The following is a 26365-nucleotide window of genomic DNA, read 5'->3' on the forward strand; positions in this document are numbered from 1 at the left end:
ATGCACACGATGGCTTTAGCTTTTGACGCAACACGACCAAATCAGTTTCAGCTGTGTCAGCATATGGAGAAGAGTTTATATCATTTTCAGCTGCTGAGTTTGACCTCATGATTACATCTTCATGATCCCACATACTGTAATGCCACATAGTACTACAGTGCCATTCAAAACAGTTTGGGAAAAAAAGAAAAAAAAAACACACATTGTCACTTATACTTGCTGACCTGAAATTTGACCCAAAACGTTGTAAATAAAGTGATTATAAATGATCGACAGTGTGTGGAATTTTTGGTTATTGCGAATATTATTTGGAAACTGTTGACATGCTTTCAGTTGTACAGTGCACTACAATTTCAATACAGAAAACCTCATAATACAGTTCTCCAAGAGTGTCCAGATAACCACAGTAAAATGTTTTCAGCTTTGACAGTTGGACACTGTGGATGATTTGCCTATTATCTTCCTCTTAGTTTCTCCCGGGTGTAGAAATCGCTGTGTCAGGGTGTCTGTGGGTGCTGGTGAGTCTGTAGAGCCCATCTTCCTCTTGGTCACATCTGGGTGTAGTTAAGACCTGTCACTAACATCTGTATTTACTGTAAACATGAGGGGAGGAACTTTTTCTCGTTCCAGAGGCCTTTTAACAGCTTTATTTAGATGGACTGAAGACATATTTCTAGCCCTGGTGTCTAGCTGTTGTTGCAGTGACGTGTTAACTCGTATATCAACTGGACCAGTTTGGGCTACTGTTACTACAGTACTCTAGTACTGTTACTACAGTAGCCTCCAATCAGCAGGCTGCAGCAGGAGTTCACTGCTGTGTCAGCTCAACAAACAGGTTAATGAAAAAAGGCACAGGCTGCGGTCATGTTGCTAAGCAACTATTAAAAAAACCTGGTATGCTAATATCTGATACAAATATCACTCTGCAGTTTAATCTCTCCATGTAGAAGCCAAACTCACTCTTCATCTGTAAAACATTTACTTTAATGGAACCTATGTGCAGATGCTCCAATGTCAGTGTGCCAGGAAACGTATGTTATCAATTGTCATCTTTCAGTGCAAATTCATGTGTAATTTTGATTCATTAATAAAATGTATTCACCACAAAAAACTTCAAAGTGTGCTGGTAAAAAGCAGGGGAAAGCAACATTTGCTTTAGTTTAAACAGGATAAGGCAAATCTAATGCACAGTGCACCTGCATTGTAGCTGCATGGAAACTTGAAAATTACTTTTGAAGTTTGTAATTGGCCTAATCTCCTCCTGTCTTAAATTTCAAATGCCAGATTCTTGATGTATCGTGTGTGTGTGTTTTGTTTGTGCATAGTGAGTACATGCTTTAGTGTGCAAATGTACAGTCACTGCTCTGAAGGCAGAAATATAAGGCTGATGTGTTCACCAAGAGGAGTTTCTACTCTTAGAGGGACTTATATGATCAGCATGGATTTTTCTGCCTGTTTTGAGTGGCTCAATGACGATCTGGCAAAGCCTCGATTTAGAGCTTATTCCTAATTTCAGGCTTACTGGTTACAAAACCCACTATTTACTTTATTATAGCGGGTGGGGTGGGGGGCGGGTTAGGAAGAAAGAGACATGACTGAAGGAAAGTGAAGGCAGAGAAAAGAGTGAGAAACATGAAAGAAAGGGATTGGAAAAGGGCAAAATAGGGGAAGCATTACAAGGAGACAGACGGCTGACGCTGAAATAGTGGGGGAGGGGGTGGTGGTGGTGGTGGTTACTGTTCAGAAGAAGAGCGATTTTCTTTTGGTACTGTAAATAATAGCCCCTGCTTGAGTTGGACGGCTTTCACGGCTCCTTTTGTGTGCAGTGACATCTTAGGTTCCCTAAAGAGAGGAGAGGGCTGGAGAGGGCTCGGCTTCCAGGGTTTTCACTGGCATGGGAAAGGCAGAGTATTAAGCCCAATATGAATATGAGGGAAAATAAAGCCTCCACAGGTCAAAGGGAACCTGCCAACACGCACTCCTGGCTCTTTATCCTTAATCAAACCCACATAAGCAGACATGCAGGCGTTCGTACACACACAGCCATACACAGATTATGATGCCTTCACACACATCAGCACTTCCCCATCAACTGTAGTCAAATGCAGACAGCTTTACTCTCGGCTGCTTTATCTTAATCTGAGCAATAATGTGTTTTGGCTCCTACTTCTGAGGAGAGCAGCCCAGCGGTTGAGTTGTGGCCTCTTCTCTGTTTCTAACTATAATGCAAAGCTTTTAATCTTCATGCCAAACACATGCACTCACTAAGATGTCCCATTCATATTTATAGCGGGGAAGGTAGTATCAGTTACGCTTTTTTTTAACCACACAAAGAAATATTATTTTATTCTACTGTAAATATGTGTGTGTGTATTTCAGAGCTAGCAACGTCAAGTAGTGGTGACTAATTCAAGATGTCATTTTCATGCTGTTGATGTCAGGACCTTTTTTATACTTTGACACTATTTTGTCATTTTCCAGTTATTGTTGCTGTCACTGTTTTAAACTAAGCTCAAACAGCAAGTCGACTAATGAATTAGCCAAGTGAAATAAGAATGACTGCAACTATTTTAATGGTTTTCCTTATTATTTATCATTTTAAACTGACTATCTTTGGGTTTTAGACTTTGAAGGCAGCAGATCAGTCGATAGTAAAAAATAATTGTTAGTTGAGAGTTTGATGGAGGTTTGATAGTAATGTCATCGCTGTGCTCTTTGAGGACAGACTGCTTTAGCTGTTAGCTTGGCACATGGGTGTGAAGTGGTGGTTAGCTTCTACAAAGGAAAAGAAAAGTGCCAAGTTGTCATATCTGCATGTTGTATCTTTTTAGCTGTCAAATTTCCACCTACATCCCCACTTAGGATGGGGTTTCTCCAGAGTGCGTCATTTAGTCACCACCGGGACTTTGCAGATATTAAGCTAGCTGTACTAGCTGTTAGCTGGTTAGTGAATACTTCCTACACTTGTAGCTAGCAGCTTGTTAAATACACAGTCTTGTGTTAATTGTTAAGTTAGCTTGTATTTGCCAAATAGGTCAAATCATGAGTCAGTCAAATGTGACTTGAGGCGACTTGCTAACACTGCCTATCGTGTAAACGTGTATTTTACCATTAGCTTGTGGGTCATAGTAGCCACTAGAGCAATATCATGTGTTGGATGTGAGGTAACAAAAACTTTTCCATTTCCACAAGTGTGAGGCATCAATTTCTCCTCCCTCCTCCTGATCTAACAACGCAGATGAACGAGGCTCAGAATCTCTCATTGTGTTTCACCTTGTTTAAACCAATGTCCCCTTCGGTTGAACCAGTTTGTTGAACCCTAATAACATCACGTGGTAAAAAGCAAAGATCAGAGAAGTAAAAAAGCCTTTTAAGGGAGGAAAGAAATAAGTCATGCTCATTAACATTTCCCGTGCTGTCAATTAAATGACCCCAGGAAATCCTTGGATGGAGGAGATAAAAGCGTAATTTCTGGTGACACAGAGGTGACCAAGCAATCACATGAATATGATTCACCTGCTCAGTGATGTCACATCCTGTTTGACTTCATCATCTGTAAACAAGCAACTGAAGGAAATGGTGGTGGGAGGCGGTGGTTGTTCCTGTTGTTAGCTGGGGAGATCCCGAGCTGCTATCCAACTCCACTTTTTATTCAGTCATTTCTGTTTTCCTGTCAGATGAAAATATCTGTCTGTCAATGCTTGAGTGATCCCTTAATATCCACCAGTCGCTACAGACAAAAATATATTGACCTCTTTCCTTTTTCCATTTCATACAGCTTTTCTATTCTGAATTTACAGCTTTTGTGGACAGACAGCTCTTGTTTATTTGGAATGGGATGTGACTGGTTTCCTCTTAGCCACACAGTTGAATGTAGCTTATGACATCAGTGCAGGCTGGACTTCACCTACTTTCTCTGAGCATTTTGTAAGGCCGTCACTAACAAAATCATTAGTGATTGATTAACTGATAAATATTCTGATCAGAAAATAGTTAAAAGGCCTGTTACAATTTACATAATGCAGCTTGGTTTGCTCATTTCATCCGAACAACACTTCAAAATCAAAGATATTAAGCAACAAATCCTCCCATCGGTGAAATAGAAACCAGAGAATTTCAGTTTCATTTCCATTGGAAAACAAACAGCATTCATATAACCTCTGAGGGATTTTCCACTGTGTCCAGAGCTCTACTAAATCTTTCTAAATGTTATTCACCTATTGTTTATAGCTCCATATAAAAATAGCATACAATCACAGAATAAACCTCGGCCATAAAGAGTTGTTATGATCAGAACTATTAGATCATAGATATCTCAAACAATGAAAAAGTCTACTTGTCTGTGTTTGACAAGCTGTCTGACACTTCTCGGTGAACTCCTCCCATCTTGGCCTCGCAGCGGTGATAAGAATGACCAGTTGGCAGTAGGTTATCAGCTTGTTTTTCCTCAGAGACAGTGCTATCGTCTGTTATTGTCTGTGCATGTTTTAAAGTGCAAGGTGTGGCGTTCGGTTACAAAGGCTCGCCATGCTGTGTTTGTGGTTTTATTCAGGTTAGGATAACAGCAGCCAGTCACTGACCCACATCAGCCCGTGTTTGTATGGTCACCGGTCACTGCTACAGTAGGTCACAGGGTTAAAAACGTTCCTTGAGATGACTGACGCTAAAAGTCAGTGCACGCTCAATTGTGTGCACACAAATCATGTATGTTTTGAAGAAAAATTAGGTCCTTTTTGTTTTTAGTTATGTGTAGTTTAGTTGGTTGCTTATCAAAGGTCAGTGTTTGCCACCGTCTGCGATTGCTGCAGCACCACGTGCAGCTTTGTTTTCCCTGGAAAAACTTAACACTGACGAAAACATGGAAGTGAGAAAGTGTGTGTGCTGGCAGAGCCAGGAGCTGCTTTATCAATCCCAGGAAATCTTGCTACCAGGAGGCAGGAACAACAGCCACTGGCTCCAGGAGAGGGGACTTTCCTCCATCCTGCTCTGTTAGGATACAGAACAATGACCAAATTACTCACACACACACACACACACACACACAATCATCACTGGATATTTTCTGTGTGTGCTCATACAGACTGGCTCACAGCAGGTTACACTTTAAGCTCGGAGGCCTGTGATCTCTGGTGTTTTTCAGGTTGTCTAACCTTTTACCTCCGACCCCGACCTCTTGCATCCAAAAAGCTCTGATCTTGAGAAGGACACTGGATATCAAGACCAAAAATAGGGGCAGAAAAAGAGGTGCTGATGCTGTATGCAATGTGACCCACTTCGTCTGTGTGTGTTTTATTGGGGTTAGGCCAGACGACTCGTCCTTGCGCTGCCCTGTTTTTCTTACCACCTCTGCATCAGCTTGTCTCTTCATGTCTCACCCACCCACACCCGTCTTCTGCTAATCTCCATCCTCACATTAACTCTTGATCGCTGTCGCTCCCCCTTCTCCTCAGTCTCTCTCGCCATGGTTGTCACAGTTTCATTGACAGCTCCTCTCGCTTTTTTTTTTTTTTTTTTTTTCCAGTGTAATCTCTGTGACTTGCGTTGCCTGCAGTGCTGGCCGCTCTCCAGTTCTCGCGGCGATCCTGAGCCACAAAGTGAGAGAGGCAGAGAGAGAGAGAGAGGGAGTGAGGGCCTGGGTTTGGAAAGAGAGAGAGAGTGAGAGAGAGAGAGAGAGAGAGAGAGAGAGAGAGGGAGGCTAGTCTTGCAGCAGTAATTGGTCAGGAAGTGGGCTGCTTGGATGTGCGAGTTGAGCTCCTCTCTCTTTCTCCCCCCTAACTCCCGTCTCTCCCCCTCCCCTCCCAGTGGGCAGTCAGTTCCGTTGCGTTTTTGCTTCCATCTGTTCCCCCCATCCCCACCCCTCTCTCTCTTTTTGCTCAGTGTCACTCTTTCTCTCTGAGCTGACCTCATACTGTAGAGGTGTGGACCACGGACCGGGCCGCCTTGACACGAGCCCTACCTACCTCTCTCTGAGTCTCTTAGTCTGCGTTTCCGAGACTGTGTGAAACTTGCCTCAAATGCCTGGACATGGATCTAACCTGTGAAAGGATACTGGGATACGATCAGCTGAGGGAAGGGTAATCGTGGGAATGGTCTCTCTGAGGTGAGTGACAGGTTGTCGTCGTCTTTGTGTGGCACTGGGACGCAGAGCGTGGCCTCTGTTTGTTGATGTTCTAACTGGTTTAAATGACTATAAATGTTTCTTCTTTCAAAGCATTCTCAGATGTCACAGCATCAAGTCTTTTTCCTTCTTAAAAGCCTGGCTCTTTATTTCATCATAATTGTAGAGGCTGATTCCACCAAACCAGGTCTGACCTCCAATTACTCAGCCCAAAGTTTCAATTTAGTGTGACTCTAATGGCACCTTTGCCCACTTGTCTAATTAGACACCATGACAAACTGCTGTAATCACACCAACAGTCTCTGTTTAAGCTTGGGAGTCGATGACCACTACATTTTGGTAATGCTGCATGTGTGTGGTGATAGGTGGATGCCACACTAATAATGCTTTAACCTTCGTAGGATGAATAACATGGTGTTTATAGTTGTGTCTTGTCTTTTGAAGGCCTATAAATCAAACTTTTAAGGACACTGTCAACCTGATTTAACAGTTTTAACATCAATTTTCATTAAAAGAGTTATTAGTCAGAAGATACCTGAATTTATACCTGAAACAAAGTTGTATAATGGTCTAGATTCAATACAATAACCTGACATTCTTACCTAAGGGTTTTGGTGTGCGCATGTACACGTGTGTTCTCCTTTGTGGTGTGTCCTCATTCTGGGAGCCCTAACTGGAGCACCCAGCTTCTGAGGGACAGTGATTTACCGACAAAAATGGGATGGACTCATTTGTTTTCATGTGATACTTTAAATCATTGAGATTTCTGGCATAAATCTTTGCGTTGCTTGACCATTAGTTGTTTACTTTAGATTTGTTTTACTTTGTTTTACTGGTGTCTTGTACACTGGCTGTGTGGTTTTATAGACTTAGAACTCCGAGATCTTGATCTCAATGACATGACATGATTAAGTTATTATTAAGTTTAGAAGCCTTTTTGTTTTTAATTTTGCAATGTCATCTGTTTTTAACTATCCTTGTGTAGTGTTTGAAGTACTGAATAGAAATATTGCATAGAAATGTGGATATACCGTATGTGTGTGTGTTTTAACTATATTCCAGATTCTTTCTTCCATTTGCTAAATGTTATATTTGGTATTTTCATAGGATTATGAATATGGTATGAATGCTGTATTGATATAATTTTTTGTATGTGTCACGTGTTTCCTTAATGGGAGAAAAGTCCCTCTGTCTCCACTCTGCTGGTCTCCTTTCCTGGAGCGGGACCCTCGTCCTGCATTTTAATCTGAGGCCAAACACAGCTTCCTCCGTATATCCGCCACACATGCTCACGTACTCACTCAACACACAGTAACACACACAAAGACACACACACACACCCTGCTCACCAGTACTCTCCTTTCAGTGTCAGAGCTACAGTGAAATGTGCCACTTTTGTGACAGAAAAAGACGGTAGGCATTACCAATGTATTGCTTCATGCAGTGCTGATGTGTAAAAAAAATATCCTGCAGCTAACTGATATTCAGTTATAGGAGCTGCTTCGAACCACCTGGTTTTCTGCTTCTTCGCCCACTCTCTCTCCATCTCCTCCCCCTGATGATCGCCTTGTCCTTTATCTGCATCTGTTAATGTGAGCGCCAACTTGCTGCATAGCTGAATACTGACATTATCTCCTATCGTAAATACTTTGCATGGCCGTGGTGCCACTCTGCTCTATCATTAGCTACGGCTGTTGCTGCTGACCTTGTTGTTGTTGACGTTGCAGCTGTAGTTATTTCTGTGTGGCTGTTGTTGTTTAGTCTGCTGGAATGGCGAAGACGCTCCTTGTTTTCCTGGACGCCCCTCCACCCCCACCCCCAGGCTCCCTTCGGCCAATTTTGAGGGATTCCTAGTCTTATACAAGATCTAACTGGTGCTCCAGTCACATTTCTGGCCGGCGAGAGTCAGAAGCTGCTGGACTTGACCTGGCAGTGCGAGCAGACTGCTGCGGCCCAAGGGAATACCATCCGGGAATCTGGAAACCTCATAAATCTGGGAAAAAGGAAAATCAATACGGGACATTACAGAGTCCATCAGGGTTGTAGATTTTTACACTGATGAAATTGGCCTCAGCACAAGGAATGCTGGAAGTTCCTTGTTGGTTGTTATTGGCCAGGGATCAGCTCATGATTTATAGACTTCAATGATCCAACAAGACAAGAAAAGGTGCTGTAACAAGTGTACTGCGCTGCATCAGAAAAGACCACTTTTTTACATCAGCCTGTGGTGAAATCTGAAGTAGATGTACCACTTAAAAGAGGGAATTAGACTTGACTTTATTGACTTTATTGATCCCTTTGGGATGACTCCCTCAGGGAAATTAAATTAACCCCTTGAACCTTTTTATTCAAATTCACAGAACTTAAGTTTTAAATTTTGGTGAAGATCCCAAAGTTTAAAAAATGCCAAATACACCAGACTGGTAAAGTGTGTATATAATGATAGCTTGGTTATACACCTCTGAATAAGCCTTTTTCACAGCAGACATGTTCCTTTGGCCATTGTGACACATTCACTTGTCATAGTAATCCAGTAAGTAGGCGTATCACTGTCCATATCTCAGTTTTGCGTGACTGTGTGCAGTGATTTAAATACATCTGCTGTTGTGCTTGTTGAAGGCCCAACACCAGACATTGTTGCCATGTATGGGAATACCAATGGGCATACCTGCGGGAAATTCCCCTCCTCCCAACAAGAAACAATCAGTCTGATCATCAGCCAGACAAAATGATGAACAAAATATCTAGAAATCTGCTGTTGTATTTAAGGGTTTTAGCACTTAAAAACATTGGATTCTTGGGTTTCTTTGATTTTTTTTTTACTCATAGTACATTACAGCTTCAGTGAAGAGCTAAAATAACCTGATACTGTCAGACAGTGAGGAATGGTTTTTCCAACTTTAAAGTTGCTTACGGGGGGAAAGAGACAAAACTGTGTGTTAAGAGGTTAATAAAGAGCTCAGGCGGCAAGAGGAAAAGCTTTGAGAGTTGGTGACACTTAAAGAATCTGTGTGAGGAAGAAGAAAGAGAGTGTGTGTCTGCAGATGATCCATCTCGCCCAAGACAGGGTCTCAGAGGGAGGGGGAAACTGTATATGAATGACCCCTCCACCCGCAGACCCTTGTCATTAGTCACAGTCTCTTTCAGTCTCTGAATCTGTTTCTCTCTGTCTTCTTTCGCTTTAGATATCCCGTGTGCTGCAGACGTTACCACAGAAACACATAGTCTTCACTTTAAACTGTGGACAGCTGAGAAAATGAAGAAGCTGTCAGGCTGTCTGAGCTGGAGATTGGGCCCGATTTCACACACACACACACACACAGCCCACTGCAATAACAACCATCAAATTAGTTCTCCACCTCTCTCGGCCTGCAGCACTCCTCCCTCCAGGACATGCTTAAGTGGTTGGGGACAGTTTTTATTTCTGATTACACACACACTAGCGCACTAAAACATTTTCAAGAGGCTGTGGTCTTTTAAGTCGGAGTTTACAATGCTGTTGGAAAACAAATGATCGTCTGTGTGCGAGTGTGTGTGTGTGTGTGTGTGCACCAGTAAAAGTTGAATAGAGTGTGTATGAACCCTTTGCCCTGCCCCGGTGTTTGCACTGCCCGAGTGTTATGAGGAATGGAGTGGTTTATTGACAATAAGCATTTTCCTCCCTCTCTCCATCCCTCGCTTTCTCTCTCTCTCTCACTGTCTATCCACATGCCACCGGGCCTTGGAGATGAATGCCTCGCTGTCGTCATAGTGACCACCAAAGCGCTACGGGCCCTGGTCATCTTGGCAACCCCGCAAACCCTCAAAACATCAATTCGGACTCTGGGTGCATGAAGGGAATTTGAGAGAGTGTTTGTCTCTGTGTAGGGTCTTAAACTCTTACTGCCTTGTTATAGGTTGTTGTTAGCCTTGAGAAAGAGGGAGGTCTGCTGGGAAATCTTCCTGAGTGGAGAAGGACGACGTGCGGAGGGGAAATGACATTGGAGCAGAGCCGAGTGAGGGCGGTGGTGTTGAGAAAGAGTTTAGGTGTGGAGGACTGGCTGCACTGCAAATGGAACAAGTCTTGAAATCACATTATTGACTTGACTGAAAGTAATGAAATGATCAGTTGATGTATCATGGTCCTTTGACAGAACATTTCTCAATAATTTTGGTCATCAATTAGATTAGTACTTCCAACAGTTGAGTAATGCACTGCTGGAAAGTTTGAGAACTTTGTGAAACAGAGACCAAAAAAACAACAACAAAAAAAGCAAGCTTCAAAAATTATAGACTCTCTGTTTCCCATAATGCAACTCTGTAGCATCACTCAGGCCTGTAAATGTCCATATCTAAGTTTTTTAAATTAAGTGCTTTCATGTCTGTGTCTTAACTATGAAACTAGAGCTGGGCAGCGATTAGCGTAGCCTAGCATAAAATGTTAGCTTGACTCTGTCCAAACTTTCAAAAATTGCGCCTAACAATACCTCTAAAGCTGACAAACTGACCCATTATATATTGTTTGTTTAATGTGTACAAGTATGAAAACACAATTTGTGTTTTAAGAGGGAGTAATGATGTCGGGTAAAAGTTATTCTTGACAGTGTAAAGCATGTAACATCTTGTACAACCACAAGTTGTCATTTTCATTTCACTTCATTTGATGATGTTTGGATTCAACAAATGATGTACAACATGCTAATAGTTAAATTAGCTAAGCACTTCCTAGCTTTAGCAGCATACTAAGTATAAATTGAGAGTGGTGTCCATCTTGTCATCCAACTCTTGGCAAGATTTGACAAAATTTCACAATATTTCTCGAAGGCTCCAGTGAGTCTGAATAGTAATCCCTGTGATTGACTTTGACAGGTAAAGTCAGTAGATCGCCCCTTTAAAAGTTTATCAAATGCAAATGTCAAATGTTAGCTGGTTCCAGCTCAACTCTGATTTTGGTATGTTTGGTTTCGGGTTGTTAGTCGGACAAAAGCAGCAGTCTGAAGATGACGCATAATAATCAATAGATTCATCAATAATGAAAATAATCATCATTGGAGCACGAAGCACAAGCTATCATAATCTGCTTTTCCTCAAGCAGAAGACATTAGAAATAGTCTGCTCAAGTATGCTTTCTTTTGCTGGATCAAATCCACAGTCAAAACATTCAGTTACTCTTTGATTTTATCAACATCCTCAGTCTTATTGTCGCCCCTTTCATCCTTCTTTAAAAGCACCGTATCTACACATATTGCAGCTCATGCAGTGATTGTCATATCTAGTAAAAAAAATAAATTAATTAAAAAGCAGTATTTTTCCTCTGGTCGATATCCTGAAGGGAGCAGAGTGGAGGCTGTTTGAGGAGCATACAAGGGGCATCAGATAAGCCGGACTGCTGCTGTAGGTTTCTGTCATCAACAGGTCGTGCTTGGCTGAACCAAGGAGTTTAGACGCTCACTCTGTGTGTTTGCCAAGCTAAAGGTGCTCATTATGGACCATGTGTATGTGTGTGTGACAGAGAGGTTGAGGTGGCAGGGGGAGGAGCAGGCGGACAGTGTTTGGATTCGCAGCGGAGCTTTAGGGGCTTCGTGGGTCAACGGACCCTCAGGCCATTAGAGAGAGGGGTCGTGCTTCTTGGGATCTCGTCTGTATGTGTGTGTGTGTGTGTGTGTGTGTGTGTGCGAGGGTAGTCCAGGGGGGTCTCTGTTGTATAGGAGAAGGGGGTGGTGTTAGCAGGACCCCATGCTGATGGGACCAGTCCCTGTCTTTAAAGGGGGACGACAAATAGTCGACACATTTTCTTTAGTGCGTGAGACTGAGGGCCTATTGTCTCACGTGTGTCCTCCTTATGGGACATATGGCCTGTCCTGAATTACAACTACTGTCTTAGATTACACACAGAGGAGCAGTGGTTTCTAACCTGGGCAAAGTTGTATTTATTTTACCAAACTTTCCTCTTATCTCTGCTTTTTTCCTTCTGACATATTTGATCATTTTAACTCTTTGGACCTTTAAAAACGATTGAGTTGATTGAGCTCTCTTTGGTTGGAACTGCTTCACAGCTGGTACACATGTAGAGGTGCCGACCCAGGAATCACAAGTAGATAGGGCTGGATATCCGACCTGTTGACTAAAAGGATTTTGATATTCCACAGAACTGAACATAGTCCTCTATGAAATTCCTGCTGTCTTTCACTCAGACAAAGCTCTTGTTCGGCTTTCCATGTTAAGGCTACATCAGTGAGGTGTTCTAGCTGTTCTGTATTGTGCTTCAGTGAAGTTGAGGAACTTTTAAGGGACGTATTAAAAAGAAGAAGAGTGACAGTCAAAGCAGCAGAGAAGAAGATATCCTGACTTGACTCCCTAGTATGAGTCAAGCTCCAAAAACACCCAAACTCAAATGCTGTATTGGCACCAGTATTGAAACATTTGAACAATAACCAGCCTTACAGGTAGATGTTGCTTTGTTTTAAAGGTTAAAGTTGGGAAACACTGCCACAGAATATAGATCATCTGTGCCCATTTCCTTTGATATTCATGCACCACCCCGAATCTGGATTTTAAGTTCTGTTCTCTCTAATTCTGCCACTTGAGACAGTTATGTGTGCTCATTTTGTCCAGCCCCTCTCTCTCTGATGTGGGACACAATGAGCAGTGCAGTGTCTCGCAGTGGACGAGGAGCTTTTGTTTGAGCTGGCTCCCGGCCTATTGATCAGCCGTAACCCACCCCCTCCTGCCTCTCTTCCCTTGTAAAGTGTGTGTACGTGTGTGATCTCTGGAGCTGTGCGCTAACAGCAGCGCTTCAGCTGCCTGCTGAGCTGTGCAGCAGACGCACACACACAAAAGGTGTCGCCCGCCCCGCGAGCATCGCAAACCAAGCAAAAAGTTTGATTATGGAACAGGAGAAGAAGAAGAAGAAGAAAAAGAAGGAATGAAACAAGGGTGGGAGAGATAAAAGAGGGGAAAGACGTAGAGGAGGCACTTGATGCGGAACTCCCAGCTCCTTGTAATTTGCTGCCAGAGGGAGGAGGGAGGAGGAGTCAGGGGGAGGGGAATACCCAGCAGGGAGGGAGCAGGAGAGAGCAGAGGCCACTCACTCTGACACACACACATGCAAACACACACATGAACACTTTAAGGCACTCACATGCACACAGTTGATGTGTTGCCACAGGAGAGAGGGAGGGAGAGAAGTGCTCAGAAAGAGAAGCAGACAGAGGAGATCCTCAGCAAAACTACAGTGAGAGAAAGAAAAGAAGGAACACATCCACCAGGAGGAGTGTGTTTATGTGTGTGTGTGTGTGTGTGTGTGTGTGTGATGTGTGTATGCTTAGGTGGAAAAAACCAGAGAGCGTATGGTCCTGTTGGTATTTTGCAGGAGCGGACTGGACGTCTGCTCCCAGGAGAGAGGATTCACAATGACTGAGAGAATTTGGGAAATCTAAGGGAATTTTCATGCTTCGCTGGGAATACCGACTGGAATAATCTGGATATGTGAGATGCTCGGGAAGTACTGTTTTCACCCAAACCTGCGCTTTTAAAACTCACCCTTATTTAATTCTCATTCCTGTTCAAGGAGAGCCAAACCAGCCACAATGCCTACTGGTAAGCAGGAGTTGTTTAAGTTCTTTTTTTCCCCTTCCCAGATATATACAGTGATGTTTCCCAGCATGTTTAAATTATAGACACTGAAACAAGTTTTCCCAGAGCTGAAGTGACTCTGTGATGTGGTGGGATTGGATTTTGCTGTCAAAGGTGTTGCATGTCTACACACCATCATCAAAGCAGCTTAAATCCATATTCATACAGAATAAAATCCTGACTTTAGATTTTGGTAAATTTGGTCAAATGTGTGGCATCAGAAAAAGTATTAAAAGTTGGTTCTTTTCAAGTGGCAACTGGTCAAACATCAGACAGCAGCTTATAAATATGAGGTCTACTTACTTAGTCTCTGATGGTTTGGCTGTTTGTCTTGGTGGCTCTTTTGTGCGGTGTGTGTCTGTGTGTGTGATATTTTCTCATCAGCTGACAGAGCCATGCAAAGCGTCCTGCAGCATCCGTCTCTCGCGGTCTGCTGTGACAGCGTCCTCTGGTTGTTTTCTCGCCCCGCGGTGCTGAAAGGAGCGTGTTTGCTTTCTCGCGAAACGTTTGCGGGTTGAATTCCTAATGATGCTGTGCACAGATGACGGTGTACACAGCTCCCCTGCTGCTCTTTCATGACCCTGGTGGTTGTAAATGTTACTTTGTTGGTGGTTACAGATGTAATTTAGGGTGTTAATATTGTGGCTACTGCAGAAACGTTAGAACTTAAGGTGTGTTTCTGTGTTTGTGTTTATTTGCCCCCAGGGGTTGCAGATGGAAACTCAGGAGCAACTACAAAGCTTTGTTTGAGATCAAGATTAATTTTCAATCTTAATAAATTAAAAGGAAAAAAGCTTTCAACTCTGCTCTACTTTTGTTTCCTAACTCCTCATATCTCTCAAAGGCAGCGCATGTGTCATTTTGCTGGGTGTAGGCTGTGAGTGTTGAGATGCCATTCTGCCGCCTGTGACCCAAATTAGAGCCTGGAGGGCAGCAGTTGGGGGGTGGCTACAAATGGGGATTGAGCGGAGCAGAGGAGAGAAGAGGAGGAGGGAATAATTACTGTTTAGAGCAAACTCTTTGGTTTAGAGGTGCTGGAGACAATGGACCCCTCCGTCCTCCTCCCCCTCCTCCTCCTCCCACCCTGCTAACTCGGCCAGTCCTCTGGGAGGACATCTGCCCCCCATCCTGAGCACTCACGTGCGAGAAACTGCATCCCCACAGAGGCTGGCCCGGTGGAGGGGGAGGGGAGGGAGGGCAGCAGGTCATTTTGCAGTGACCTAAACAAATCAATAGTTTTCTTATAGCTCAATCTCATGCCTCAGTGTTCACCAAAGCGTGTGATTTGTAGGACGATCAACTGAGGTGGACGCAGAGAGTTTGGTGTCAAGCTTTCTCTCTGGGCTGAAATCCAATCAGGTCGGAGAATGAGGCTAGTGTGTCACATTCAGAGGGAGGGCAAGGGTGTGTGCAGCAAAGGGTCGCATGGGGTGTCCCAAGGGCGGGTGCAATAGTGTGTGTGTGTGTGTGTGTCTGAAAATAGGGGGTGTACATTTGAGTGTGGGTGGGTGCTCATTCCTCACTCATGTCCACAACAAAACAGAGAATCTCTACCAGAGACTTGGCTTTTCCTCATATCACATTAAGACAACCTGGAGATAAGAGAGTGTTAATCTCCGTATAAAATGTGTGAATGAGCCTGTGCTTGGGGAATGTTTAGTCATTACATGGAGCTTTACTTTATCATGAGAAAAATCCATTTGTTGCTAATTAGCCTCCAAGCTCTGTGTGTGTGTGTGTGTGTGTGTGTGTGGTTACTCAGACCATGTTTTGTGAGGCTATGAAAGCCACAGGAGTCTATTAAGTCACACATCATGTTTAAACTTCTGTCTTTACCAGTCATGACGTGTGTCGAGATGTTTGAACATGACATTGTTGGAGCTTGCGCAGCTTGTTCTGCACCAACACATTAAAGGAGGAATGCTTTTTTTTGTTTGTTTTTTTCCTTTTCCCTCCTCTTGTCCTTTCTCCATCCGCCCTCCAGAACATCTGCATTATAATGTATGTCCCGTCCGGCGCGGGTCTTTGTTGGAGTCGGTGATAAGTTGCTCAGTGGAAAACCCCACCCTCTATTTTCAATCCCATCCTCTCTGTCCCCTTCTCTTTTTACTGCCTCTGCTCCTCCTACGCTGTCCGTTCAGCTGCGGTGTGAAATCCTGAGTGACACTTTAAGGTCCTTAGCGTCAGTTGAGATCAAGCCTGCGTCTCTATCCGAAACGGAGACTGACCTTAAGTGGACACGGCAGAAGATGTGAGGCTGTAACTAAACAGACGGCAAGGACTTTTTAGATGCTCCATTGTGCTGCTGAGGCTACTCTGAAAATTGTCTTTGTCACCTTAAAAGGTGATGGTTTAGGTGCTGGGCGTATACAGTAGATTGGTTTGAGATGGAGAGGGCTTAGGGTTCGGAGATAAACCACTACAAAAGGCAGGATTCAAGATGACACAGAGCGAGTGGGAAATGGAAAAGAGAAAAAGCAAGAGAGTGGGTGGTGTTTGACCTTTCGGCCTTTCCTCTCATCTTTTCTTCCTACTTTCATTCCTCCGGGTCGTCTCCTCCTCATTTCTCACTCTCTCGCAGTCGCACATGTCCTTTTCTCACCATGTTTTCGTCATCGCATTGTCTTCTTAAAGTGTAACCAAGGCGCTGCCAAAGTGAAGACGAAAACAACCGGGCTGTAACTCGATGAAATGCTTTCACTTCTATCTTGTGCCTGCTTAAAAAAAACATGTCATTGTCATCAAAACATCTCCTGGATTCAGCTGTGTTTTCACTGCTCTCGGGTGTCGTGGGCCTGCAAAGTCAGCAATAAGCTGTATGGCATTGAACTCAGTTGCCATCTGTTGCAGCATAAACAAGAACACACATGGACAAACAAGGTTGATTAAAGGATCCATGAGCTGTTCAGAGTGTGTGGTCAAGTCCTGTCTGGTTAACTCACTCCTCCCTGGGACAAAAGCCTCAGTCTTTTACCCTACCTGCCTGTTTTTAAGTAGTTGAGCGTAAGATGTTTTCAGTTTGTGTCTCAGACTAGCTGGTCAGATGTTTATGTACCATAGCAAGTGCATTTTCAGCCTCCGTGAGGTCAGATATGCATGTTTTTTCCACCTAATAGTGTTTTAAAAGTACAAATTTGTCACACAATTCCCTGCATTTCACCTTGATACTGAGCAACTATTGTGATATCCTCTTGTTTAACTGTACAGTCACGGCCCTGCTTTCACATGAGACTCAGTAATTTGAGTGTGAATAGGGAGTGTTATAAACACGTGCTCCAAATGCAAATACAAGCCTTGGTGGTCTGTAGCCATATACACACAGGCCTGTCTATGTGTATTTTTACATAGTAAAGTATATGCCTGGAGAGGCATGGTCGGAGCCCATAGGAATGTCCTGTGGGGCTCATATGGATGCAGCGTACTTTATGACCTGCCAAACACATTTTGAGTTTGAATGTATTATAGGAAGAGGGGAGAGAAGAATGGCAGGAAAGGAGAAAGAAAATGGCAGGAATCAAGACAGTGGCAGCAGGAATGTCGTGTGAATTTGATGTAAGTGACATTAATGGAGAGGGAGTGAGCGATTGAGTGGAAGCAAGGAAGAATGAGAGGGAGAAGAGATGGAAAGATGGAGGAAAGGTGACAGTCTGTCGGCTTACTGATAAGACTCGGTGATGTCATGGTATAAATGATAATGTTGATGCGGCTTTCTCCACTTTGAGTTCCACAGTGAACTGAAACTTTATTGGTCATTGTGGTCATTCTTTGGTCTACGCACTGGCACTGAACTCTTGCACGACACAGTCTTTGCTCTGTGTAAAAATGCTGTTCACAGTTCAGTCAGATCTAATGAGAGCTTTTAGAGTTAGCCAAACCAAATGGGTATTTTCCAGTCTTTTCAGTACAAAATCCCCTCTTTGATATTCCTGGGACTGTGTGTTTTTTATTGCTGAGGGATACTCCCTGGAAGTCGCGTGTAGGCTCTGTTGCTGGAACCGGCATACTACACATTGTCAGTTTATTACTCGTGTTTTAAACCCAATGATTAGGGATACCGTGTAGCTTAAAATAAATCTAGGGAATTTTTACAGCTGCTCTGTATCCAGCATCTGCATATGACACTATACTTTGAAATATTTCGAACTTGCTTATGGTTTAAATATCTACACAGGATGTTCACATGCCCATTTCAAAACACTCACAGGGCTGTTTGTGTTGTTTGAGCTACTTGCGAGGATCATCGGGGGCCGTAAAGAGATGAGAGGGTGCTCACAGCTGTTTGCTGACCACTCCAGGATAAAGAGCACTTCAGGTGACCATAAAGTGGGCGACTGAACTGGAGAGGTTAAGTGTAGCATGAGTCATTAAACCTGGCTGGACTGGTACTGAGGCTTCACGAACATGTCCGACTGACTGAATCGATCAAGGGAAGTTAATGGTTCTCGGTTGTAGTAGGTTGTCATACGTCATGCATGTGCCATAGCTGCATGCACAGCAAAATGTGATGTGTGAAGAACTGATTGTTGTTGAATTTTTTTTACCCTGAAAGCATTTTGTAACCTATGGTGTGGTATACATGGTATCTGTGTCTCCCAGGGACCATTTAGTAGCTGTTCTGGAGCTTTCGGTTATACCACAGCAGATGGAAATTTGAACAGTTACAGAACAATTTTGTGCATTTTTCTTTGTGCAGTCTTAACAGTTTTCATTTCCGTTTTTATGTTCCTGTGCATGCAAAGTTGTTTTTCTTTCCTGGTACTTGATGATTACTCCAGTTTGCTGTAAATGATGTTGCCTCCAGCTCTAAGAATGCATCCCGTAATCGAAAGTGAAGAGAAAAATGTAGATACAATCCAGATGAGCTGCTGAATATGAACCAGAGTCCCTCAAAGTATTTGACTATACAAGTGGTTGTACCTAAGATGTTATCTTAAAAATCTAATGTCTACCTAAATTCTTTGACATACATCAATTTTTCATCTGTTTTTAATAATAAAAATAATCACACATCCATGTACATGTAAAGTCTGATCTAAAAATAAAGCAGAATAGTTGTGTTTACTTGTGATAATAGCTGCACTCTCCTTAAGAGTAAAACACCACATGTGACTCACAGTATTTTGCCAGTGTTTTGTACTCTCTGTGTTTATTGTCTGCTCAGTCCTCGGCCTGGTTCCTCTTGGTTTCTCCCTGTTTGCCTTCCAGACAAGCCTGATGTTCGACATATTAAACTTGGCTGAATAATAAAGCAGCCCCAGCTCTTTGGGGCTTTCATTTTCAAGTTAACTGAAAGCCAGAGATTGAAGACAGGTTGTGCAGGCACTCGCTGATTCACCCTCTGTCTGGCAGGGAACACAGCCCTCACACACTATCCTAATCCTCACATGCACAGACGCACAGCACACACAAACACACACACACATGCACGCATGCACAGGAGAAACAGTCCTAACCTGCATGCTCAGGACCATAATTAGAGATCATTTACAAGGATCAGGTTGAACATAATCTGAATAGGAGGTAACTAAAGCCCAGCCATCTTCACTCTCTGTCTGTGTGTGTGTTAAGGAGAGTTTGCTGGTTTGTCTGTGTGTGTGTGTGTACAAGAGCCAGTTCACCCAGGAAACGGCCATGGTGCGCCCCAAACATGAAGCTGGAAGGTGGGAAGGAGGGGCTGGGCAAACACAAGATGGAGCAATCTCTCTCTGTGATGTTTGGGTTTCACTGCAAACTGAAACATGGTTTCTCTGTATTTGCTGTGCTTGTATGTTTGTGTATGTGTGCGAGTCCGTTGCACGTGCAACCTGCGCACACTCCCACTGCCATATCTTGCTGCAATAGCTGGTGTGAGGACCATTAAGATATTAGCTTGGGTAGTGTTATCTTTGGAGTGATAAACATAATGCATTTTGTGTGAAGCATACACATAGCATAGATTTACGTACATCACTTGCTGTGATAAGGAAGGATATATTATAGAATGGTCAAAGGGCAAAGAAAATGGTCAGTTATCCATTAATATAATGACTTGTAACATAATATAACCCTTTGTCCATTGTCCATAACTTGAAAGCAGTGTGCTGCTTATCAAAAAGCCAAGGCTGTTGGTTTATGTGTGTGTGCGTGTGTTGTTTTCACCCACTAGATTCTTTCTCCTTTCTGATCTGTAATTGTTAAAAACTGGGTCAGACTTGGGAGTGCAAGCATTTGGATAGACACACACGCACATATATACACGCACGGTCAATCGGTTCCAAGCTTGTCTGAGGAAAATACAGTTTCATGCCACTTCAGTTTTTGGACGCTCCAATTCCTTCCTGCTTTTCTTGGCATGCCAGCGGAGCAAAATTAAACTACAAAAATTAAACTAGCGAAGGCTGTGATTCAGCGCATCAGACTCTCTCTTCATTGTTGTTTTTCAGAGATGGATTTCAAAACACTTCAGTTTCCAGCCGAGGAACGGTAAAACCAGGAACAACATGTTTGTAATGGTCCAGTGAAGAGAGACAGACTTTGGCTGTCAACTGCTGTGATTTTTGGACTTAGAGCTGCACTAATCAATATTTCTCATTTTAACTATGGCTTAAATGACTATTTGAAATGTGAAAGGTGTCACAAATGACAAACACCACAAGGATTTATTAAAACTTAAAAAGAGTTTGTACAAAGTTTTTGTTCCTAAAATTAACTACCTATTCCTTTAACTTTTTCTACCCAAAAAATCTGAACTCATAAATACAAACTTAACTTGGTATTGATGCAGTAGTTGCAAGAATCAAACCTGTGATCTTCTCATCACAGACCATTCAAACGAGCACGCCTGCCTCTAAAGTGCTCTCAAAAAGAGGTGTCACCGTAGCAAAAAGACCTCCAAGGTACCTATTTGAAAGGTGAGAGTGGGTATGTACCAGGATTCTTTGAGCTTGTTCTCAGTTTCACGTTTCATGTTTTTGAACGTGAGCCTGTGATCTCCAGTGCTTTGAAGTGAGACGGGTTTAGGCTGAGCCGGTGCTGCTGGCAGCGAGAGAACGACACTGTCCTATAGGGCACAGGGGCTCAGTGTTGCCACAACACCGGAGCTGCCGGGTCACTGGCGTTGCGAGCTTTGATTATAAAGACTAGTGTCAAACTCCCACTGAGCTGGTATGAGGCTCTCTCATCTTGTCCCTTCCCTTGCCTGTTTGCTGTGTTTATTTGCTCCCTGTTCTTCCCGTCAAAGCTGGCCTTTGAAGCTAGACCTTGGAAAACATTGAGGGAAACTTGGAAGGCTTCTGTCTGATACGCTGCATGTGTGGTTTCACTTCAGCTGGCCTGACTGTGGGGCCTTGGGAATCAGTAATCATATCTTAACGGATCTCTCCTCAGACACGAGGTTGTGAGCCAGTTTGGCACCGGCTTAACGCCAAATAGACTCCTGTAGTTGAGCACACACAAACACACAAACTGTGTATCTTCCATGGAAATAGGGCTTTCATTCATTGCCTCAGAGCAGAGTGTTCTCAGTATTACACTGTTAATCTTGTCATTACACTCATTTCTCTTTCACTGGAAAATTGCTCAGACATGCACATATTTCCCACTCACACTACTAGATTAGAAATCAAAAGTGTATGTTCCTTATGTGTGTTTTCTCACAGTGTGGTGACTCCTTATACGTTAAGCATTTGGGTGGAACTGAAGACAAATCTGTCAGAGTTAGTGGTCCTCATACAGCGGGTGGTCAGTCAGAGTGTGGTCAGCAGGAATGTCAGGAATTGCGATGCTAAACAGAGTGTTGTAAGTTACATACAGTGACTCTATTTAGCATTTAGTTTGAAAAAGGGGAAATACAGCGTAAGTACCTGTTGAATGTGTGACTTTCATTTGAATTTTAACAGCTCTAAATTTATACCATTAGTAAGCCACTACAGCATTTTGAAAGCTTGATTATTACTGTAAACAAACTCAATTTTACACTTATTACACATATTTACTTAATTTTCTAGTTTGTCTGTTTTGGCACCAATTGCCTATCTGTCTATCCTTGAAGACGGATCCCTCCTCTGTTGCTCTTTCTGAGGTTTCGCCCATTTGATTTCCTGTTAAAGCTTTTGTTTTACTTATCTGAATCGAAGTGTTAAGGACAGAGGATGTCACATGCTGGAAGGGTTGTGAAGCTCTCTGAGACTGTTTTGACTTGTTAGACACTGACAGCTCTAAAACTGTATTTTACATTTTGAGCCAGATGTCATGCAGATTGCATTATGGTGTGAATGTAGATAAAAATAGGAGAGTGAATAAGGAAGTGACAGCAGCAGCATGTGTGGCCTTTTATTTAGAGACATCAAAAGAAGAAGTCTGTTCACATGTTTTAGAGATGCCGATTGTCTAGACCGTGGTCTTCTTTGTTCGCCATAATTATACCAAGCTATCATGATTAATATGACAACTATATATTTAAAAATTGAATATGCAGAACCTGTGTTTAGGCTGTGCTCAGACCAGCAACAGTAGTTCGGCTTAACAACAAGAGGGGCCACACTGGTGTTGGTGTGTTGCTGTAGGTTTGTTCGGACAGAGGAAGTACAAACCAGGATGTCCATTTCAAAGGTTTATTAAAAACCACAGCAGCACAGACAGCACGTTGGCAGCAAACAAACATTTTCTCTAGTGTCTGAATGCTTTCGATGTAGAAAACAAATTAGCTTAAAGGTACTAGCTTTGTTCAATGGTGAGATGTGACTAACCTTTTTTGCTGTATTGTGTGTTTGGGATGTTTCGATGTTTTGACAGAATCTGATTAACAACAATCTCTGTCCTTCTCTCGTTCCCTCTCTAGACGATTATAACTACCTGCCTGATGCGTTGCCTCCTCTTCCTGAAGTCCCGGACTCCGGCTCTGTCCTGAGCTCCGTTGACATCCCGGCCCGCTGCCTCCGCAACCCAGCCTTCCGCCACGCCTCCTCGCGCTACTGCTCCGCCCTCAGCATGGACTCTTCTCCCGACAGCGCCGAAAGGCCCATCAGCTACAGCTCCACCTCGTCGTCTGCCTCCTCCCGGGACAGCCACTGCTCCCTGGGCAGCCGCTCCACCCTCGTCCCCGCCCCTCACTGTAACCCGGTGACCCCTGACCGGGACTCCGGGGCGATTCGGTTGGAACTGGTCCCTGCCCGGCAGCTGGGATGCAGGGAGGAAGAGGACAGGAACGATAAAGGGATGGACATGGGGAGAGGGCAGGGGAGACAGAGCAGCGAACAGACTCCGACAGAACATTCAGAGCCTAAGCTGAGTCTGGAGGGAGGTGAGCAGACGGGTCAGGGACCCAGGACGTATGTGGACCGAGTGGTGCAGGAGATACTGGACACAGAGAGAACATACGTCCAGGACCTGCGAAGCATTGTTGAGGTAAAAAAACAGAACTTTACAACTTAACACAACCTGTGTAAGAAATTAGAAGCTGAAGGATCCTACATGTGGGAGGGACATCAAAGGTCATATTAGCACATTTGGCAAAACTTCAAATGTTGAGGGAGGCCTTGAAATAATTTGTGGTTTTGCAGATAAATGTGACTTCTCTGCTCTCACCTAGGACAGGTGTGTGAAATCTAAATGTTTAAAGAGAAACAATCTTGATTTCTTTCCCAAATTTAATCAATTTATCTTGAGGATTTTGGTACTTTTAACGATAACATCTCATTTTTGGTCAGTGGTTGCATGGCTCTAACCTAAAGTGATCTTTTCCTTGTTTTTTCTTATTTTATCTGAATGATTCTTAGACACCTTAGATCAAATTATTCAGTATGATTTAAAGAGAGAAAAGAAAATAGACTTCATTTTGTGTGTTTTTTCTTTTCCTGTTAATAATCTCTCTTTTCTTGTAACCCCCAAGTTGGGAGCGACATTTTAAATTCATTAAGTAGAGCCAGAACTTGAAATCGGTTCAAATGGTTTAAAAGCATCTGGGGGTCCCACCTTTCAAAACAGTGACTGAACTAAAAGATTTCCCAGCTTGACCCAGTTTATCTCTGAGCAACAAACGTGTTTCAGTCCAGCTCCCGCTTGATCTTGGACTTTTCAGGAGGAATACGGGGCTTTAAACCCACCAGATAACACACATCCCTTTAGGCCTTGCCGTGGTTTTCCCTCACACACACACACACACACACACACGTGACACACACAGCTCGTTGCCTGCTGGGAACCTTCAATACAATAAGGTCACCTGCGTTTGCGGGCGGGGCTTTTGGTTGAGTTACACGACACCGGTGCCTTTGTGCCACGGGCACAGGCACACATTCAGAAGTTTTTTTTTTAAAGCACACACACATACTGTATGCACACACACTCAGATAAATACACTCTTTTTGTGAGGTTGGCTTTGAACTGCGAGGATACACATTGCCTCTAGTCAGTGCTTTACCGGCTTTGTTCAGGATTGGGTGTAGTGGTTTGTATGAAAGGTTGCTCTGCTTTCTCTCTCCCTCTTCTTTGTTTCTCTATTCAGCTCTTTTTGGTTTTCTGTGGAACCTACATTGTCTGTAATAAAATGTGCAGCACACATGTGATATATGTTTTGCATGTGTCCTGCAGCTAAATTTGAATTGTTTGTGGTGAGAAATGACTAAATGTTTGTGTGGAAACTGTTGTATTTTGCATGTCTTGGAGCTTTGCCGACATTTTCCCATATTTCCTCCCTCAACTGTTTTTCCTTCCCCACTTTAGGCCTGTTGGTTCCACTCTGTGTGTGTGTGTGTGTGTGTGTGTTTAGGGTTAAAAAGGTTCATAAGGGGGATGGCTGTTGTTAGAAAAGCAAAAAACTCATACTCCCAAGAGGCTGGATAAGTAGAGGGAGAGAGGTTTAGCTTTTGTGGTTTTGGCCTGTCACCCCTGATCGATGTCCCACCCTCTCTTCCTTTCCTCCCTCCTTCAGGAGGTGAGGAAAAGGGAGAGAGAGAGGAAGGTAGGAAGAGGGATTTAGCTCTGAGATAACAATGTCCAAAGTAGGTTAGGAAAACACTGAACAGAGCTCAGGAGCTGCACTTAATAACCCTCTACTTCCTCTCTCTCTCGTCTGCGGATCACCTCTTGCCATTAGCGAATCAGACCACCCAGCCCCAGAGACGACCACACTTGGATGCCAGGACAGCTAATTCTTCACCGACGCTTTTGGGAAATACGCATGCATTTAGCCTTTCTTCACCCTTTTAATGGCAGTTCCAGCGAGTGCACAGAGGATGGATTGCGCTGATTGTATCTGTATGAATAGAGCTTTCAGCATGGCGGTTTACTCGTAGACAAGAGAAAACTACAGCCTCCAGACAGCACAAGCGCGGCCTCTACTATCAGCACTGTCCTGTGCGAGCCGGTCCTCCCAGCAGCCCTGGTTTCAGTAAGCCCCTTAACCGTGCTGCTTCCTGCAAGGGAAGAGGGTGTGACAGCCTTAACACAAATATTTGCCCAGACTCCCCTGGGCTCACCTGTGTTTCATCTGTCAGTGGAGGAGGGTGGGGGTGTTGTGGTTCACACACACTCACGCTTAGTTACAGTGAAAAGTATTAGTGAAAGTATTGAGTGGTTTGTCAGTTGGTCCAAGAATTAATACATTGATATGGGGACAAAAACAGGCAAGTAAATGAAGAAAACATCTACACCCATTTGGCAACAAATGCTCAAAATCAGGAGACAGGATCAGTGCGGCCATAAAAAACAAATACAGAAATGTCCTGAAAAAAACAGAAAACTTAACCAAATACAAAAAAGTGTGGTGAAAATTGAAAACACAACCAAAAACAGAGACTTGTGGCAAAAACAAAAAGCACAATCACTGCCAGAAAAACCCTGCAAAAACAGAAAAGATCTCCCAAAAGAAATGAATTACAGAACAATAAGTTTCCAGGAGACACTAAAAAGTAATGAACAAGTATGTCATATTAATTCCACTGGAGATGTTTGTTTGTGAGTCATCCCTGTTGTGTTCTGCACAATTTGCAGCACTTATGTGTTTGGTTATGTTTTCTAATTGTGCATATGTTGTCAAAGTGGTGATGTTTCCCCGTTTTCTTTTTTGTCTATTTGCGTATGTGTGTTTTTGTTGTTTAAGACGCAGTGAGTTGAGTTCTCAGCACCACTGTACATTTCTGTGTGAACACTGGTTATTAGTTCTGCGTGATCACTCCTCCCCGGCTGGATCAGCGTGCGTAATGAGGCCGATCCAGTCATCCCCCAAAACAACCTCAAAGACAAAGCCCTGATTTCCCCCACCCCCCTGTCTTCCGAGTCTCCTCTGCTCTTTTTCCACTCCGAACGCACTGCCAGGGCCATTTGTAGTCAAGCAGGAATTTGGAAATAAAGCGGGAACATCATTTGGCCCGCAGAAACTCTCAAAGTAATGTGATGTGAATGTTTGTGCTCGCCTTTGTCTGGAGCCATGACTTCCTACTGTGAGTGAGGGATGTGTTTGGTGCGTAGAAAAACAAGTGTGTACTTGAGGAGGTTAATGGTTAACACGAGAAATATCAAGTTTGTACATGTCATGTCTGATGCTTAGCAGGGAGTGCACCTTAAGGTGTGTGTGTGTGTGTGTGTGTGGACCTGTGCGCTGCCCATTGTTGACATCACTCAGGCTTTGGCTGAGCATGTTGAGTGAACGGGTCA

At 43.4% G+C, this 26365-nt stretch overlaps 1 protein-coding gene across 3 annotated transcripts in view; it reads left to right on the forward strand.

Moving 5' to 3' along the window:
- LOC108883116 (pleckstrin homology domain-containing family G member 1) overlaps positions 1–26365 on the forward strand; it is a 59318-nt gene that overhangs the window by 13638 nt on the left and 19315 nt on the right. Inside the window, exons 1-2 of one of the 3 annotated variants that reach the window (XM_018676011.2) lie at positions 5706–6100; positions 22551–23116. In XM_018676011.2, the coding sequence (XP_018531527.1) occupies positions 22700–23116 (417 nt within the window). In that variant the 5' untranslated portion in view covers positions 5706–6100; positions 22551–22699. Of the gene's footprint in view, positions 1–5705; positions 6101–11817; positions 13697–22550; positions 23117–26365 lie in introns of those variants that run through there. The other 2 variants (XM_018676010.2, XM_018676012.2) reach the window with 2 other exon arrangements.

The sequence above is a fragment of the Lates calcarifer genome, linkage group LG7_1, assembly GCF_001640805.2.
Source record: "Lates calcarifer isolate ASB-BC8 linkage group LG7_1, TLL_Latcal_v3, whole genome shotgun sequence".
Taxonomy (NCBI): Eukaryota; Metazoa; Chordata; class Actinopteri; family Centropomidae; genus Lates; species Lates calcarifer.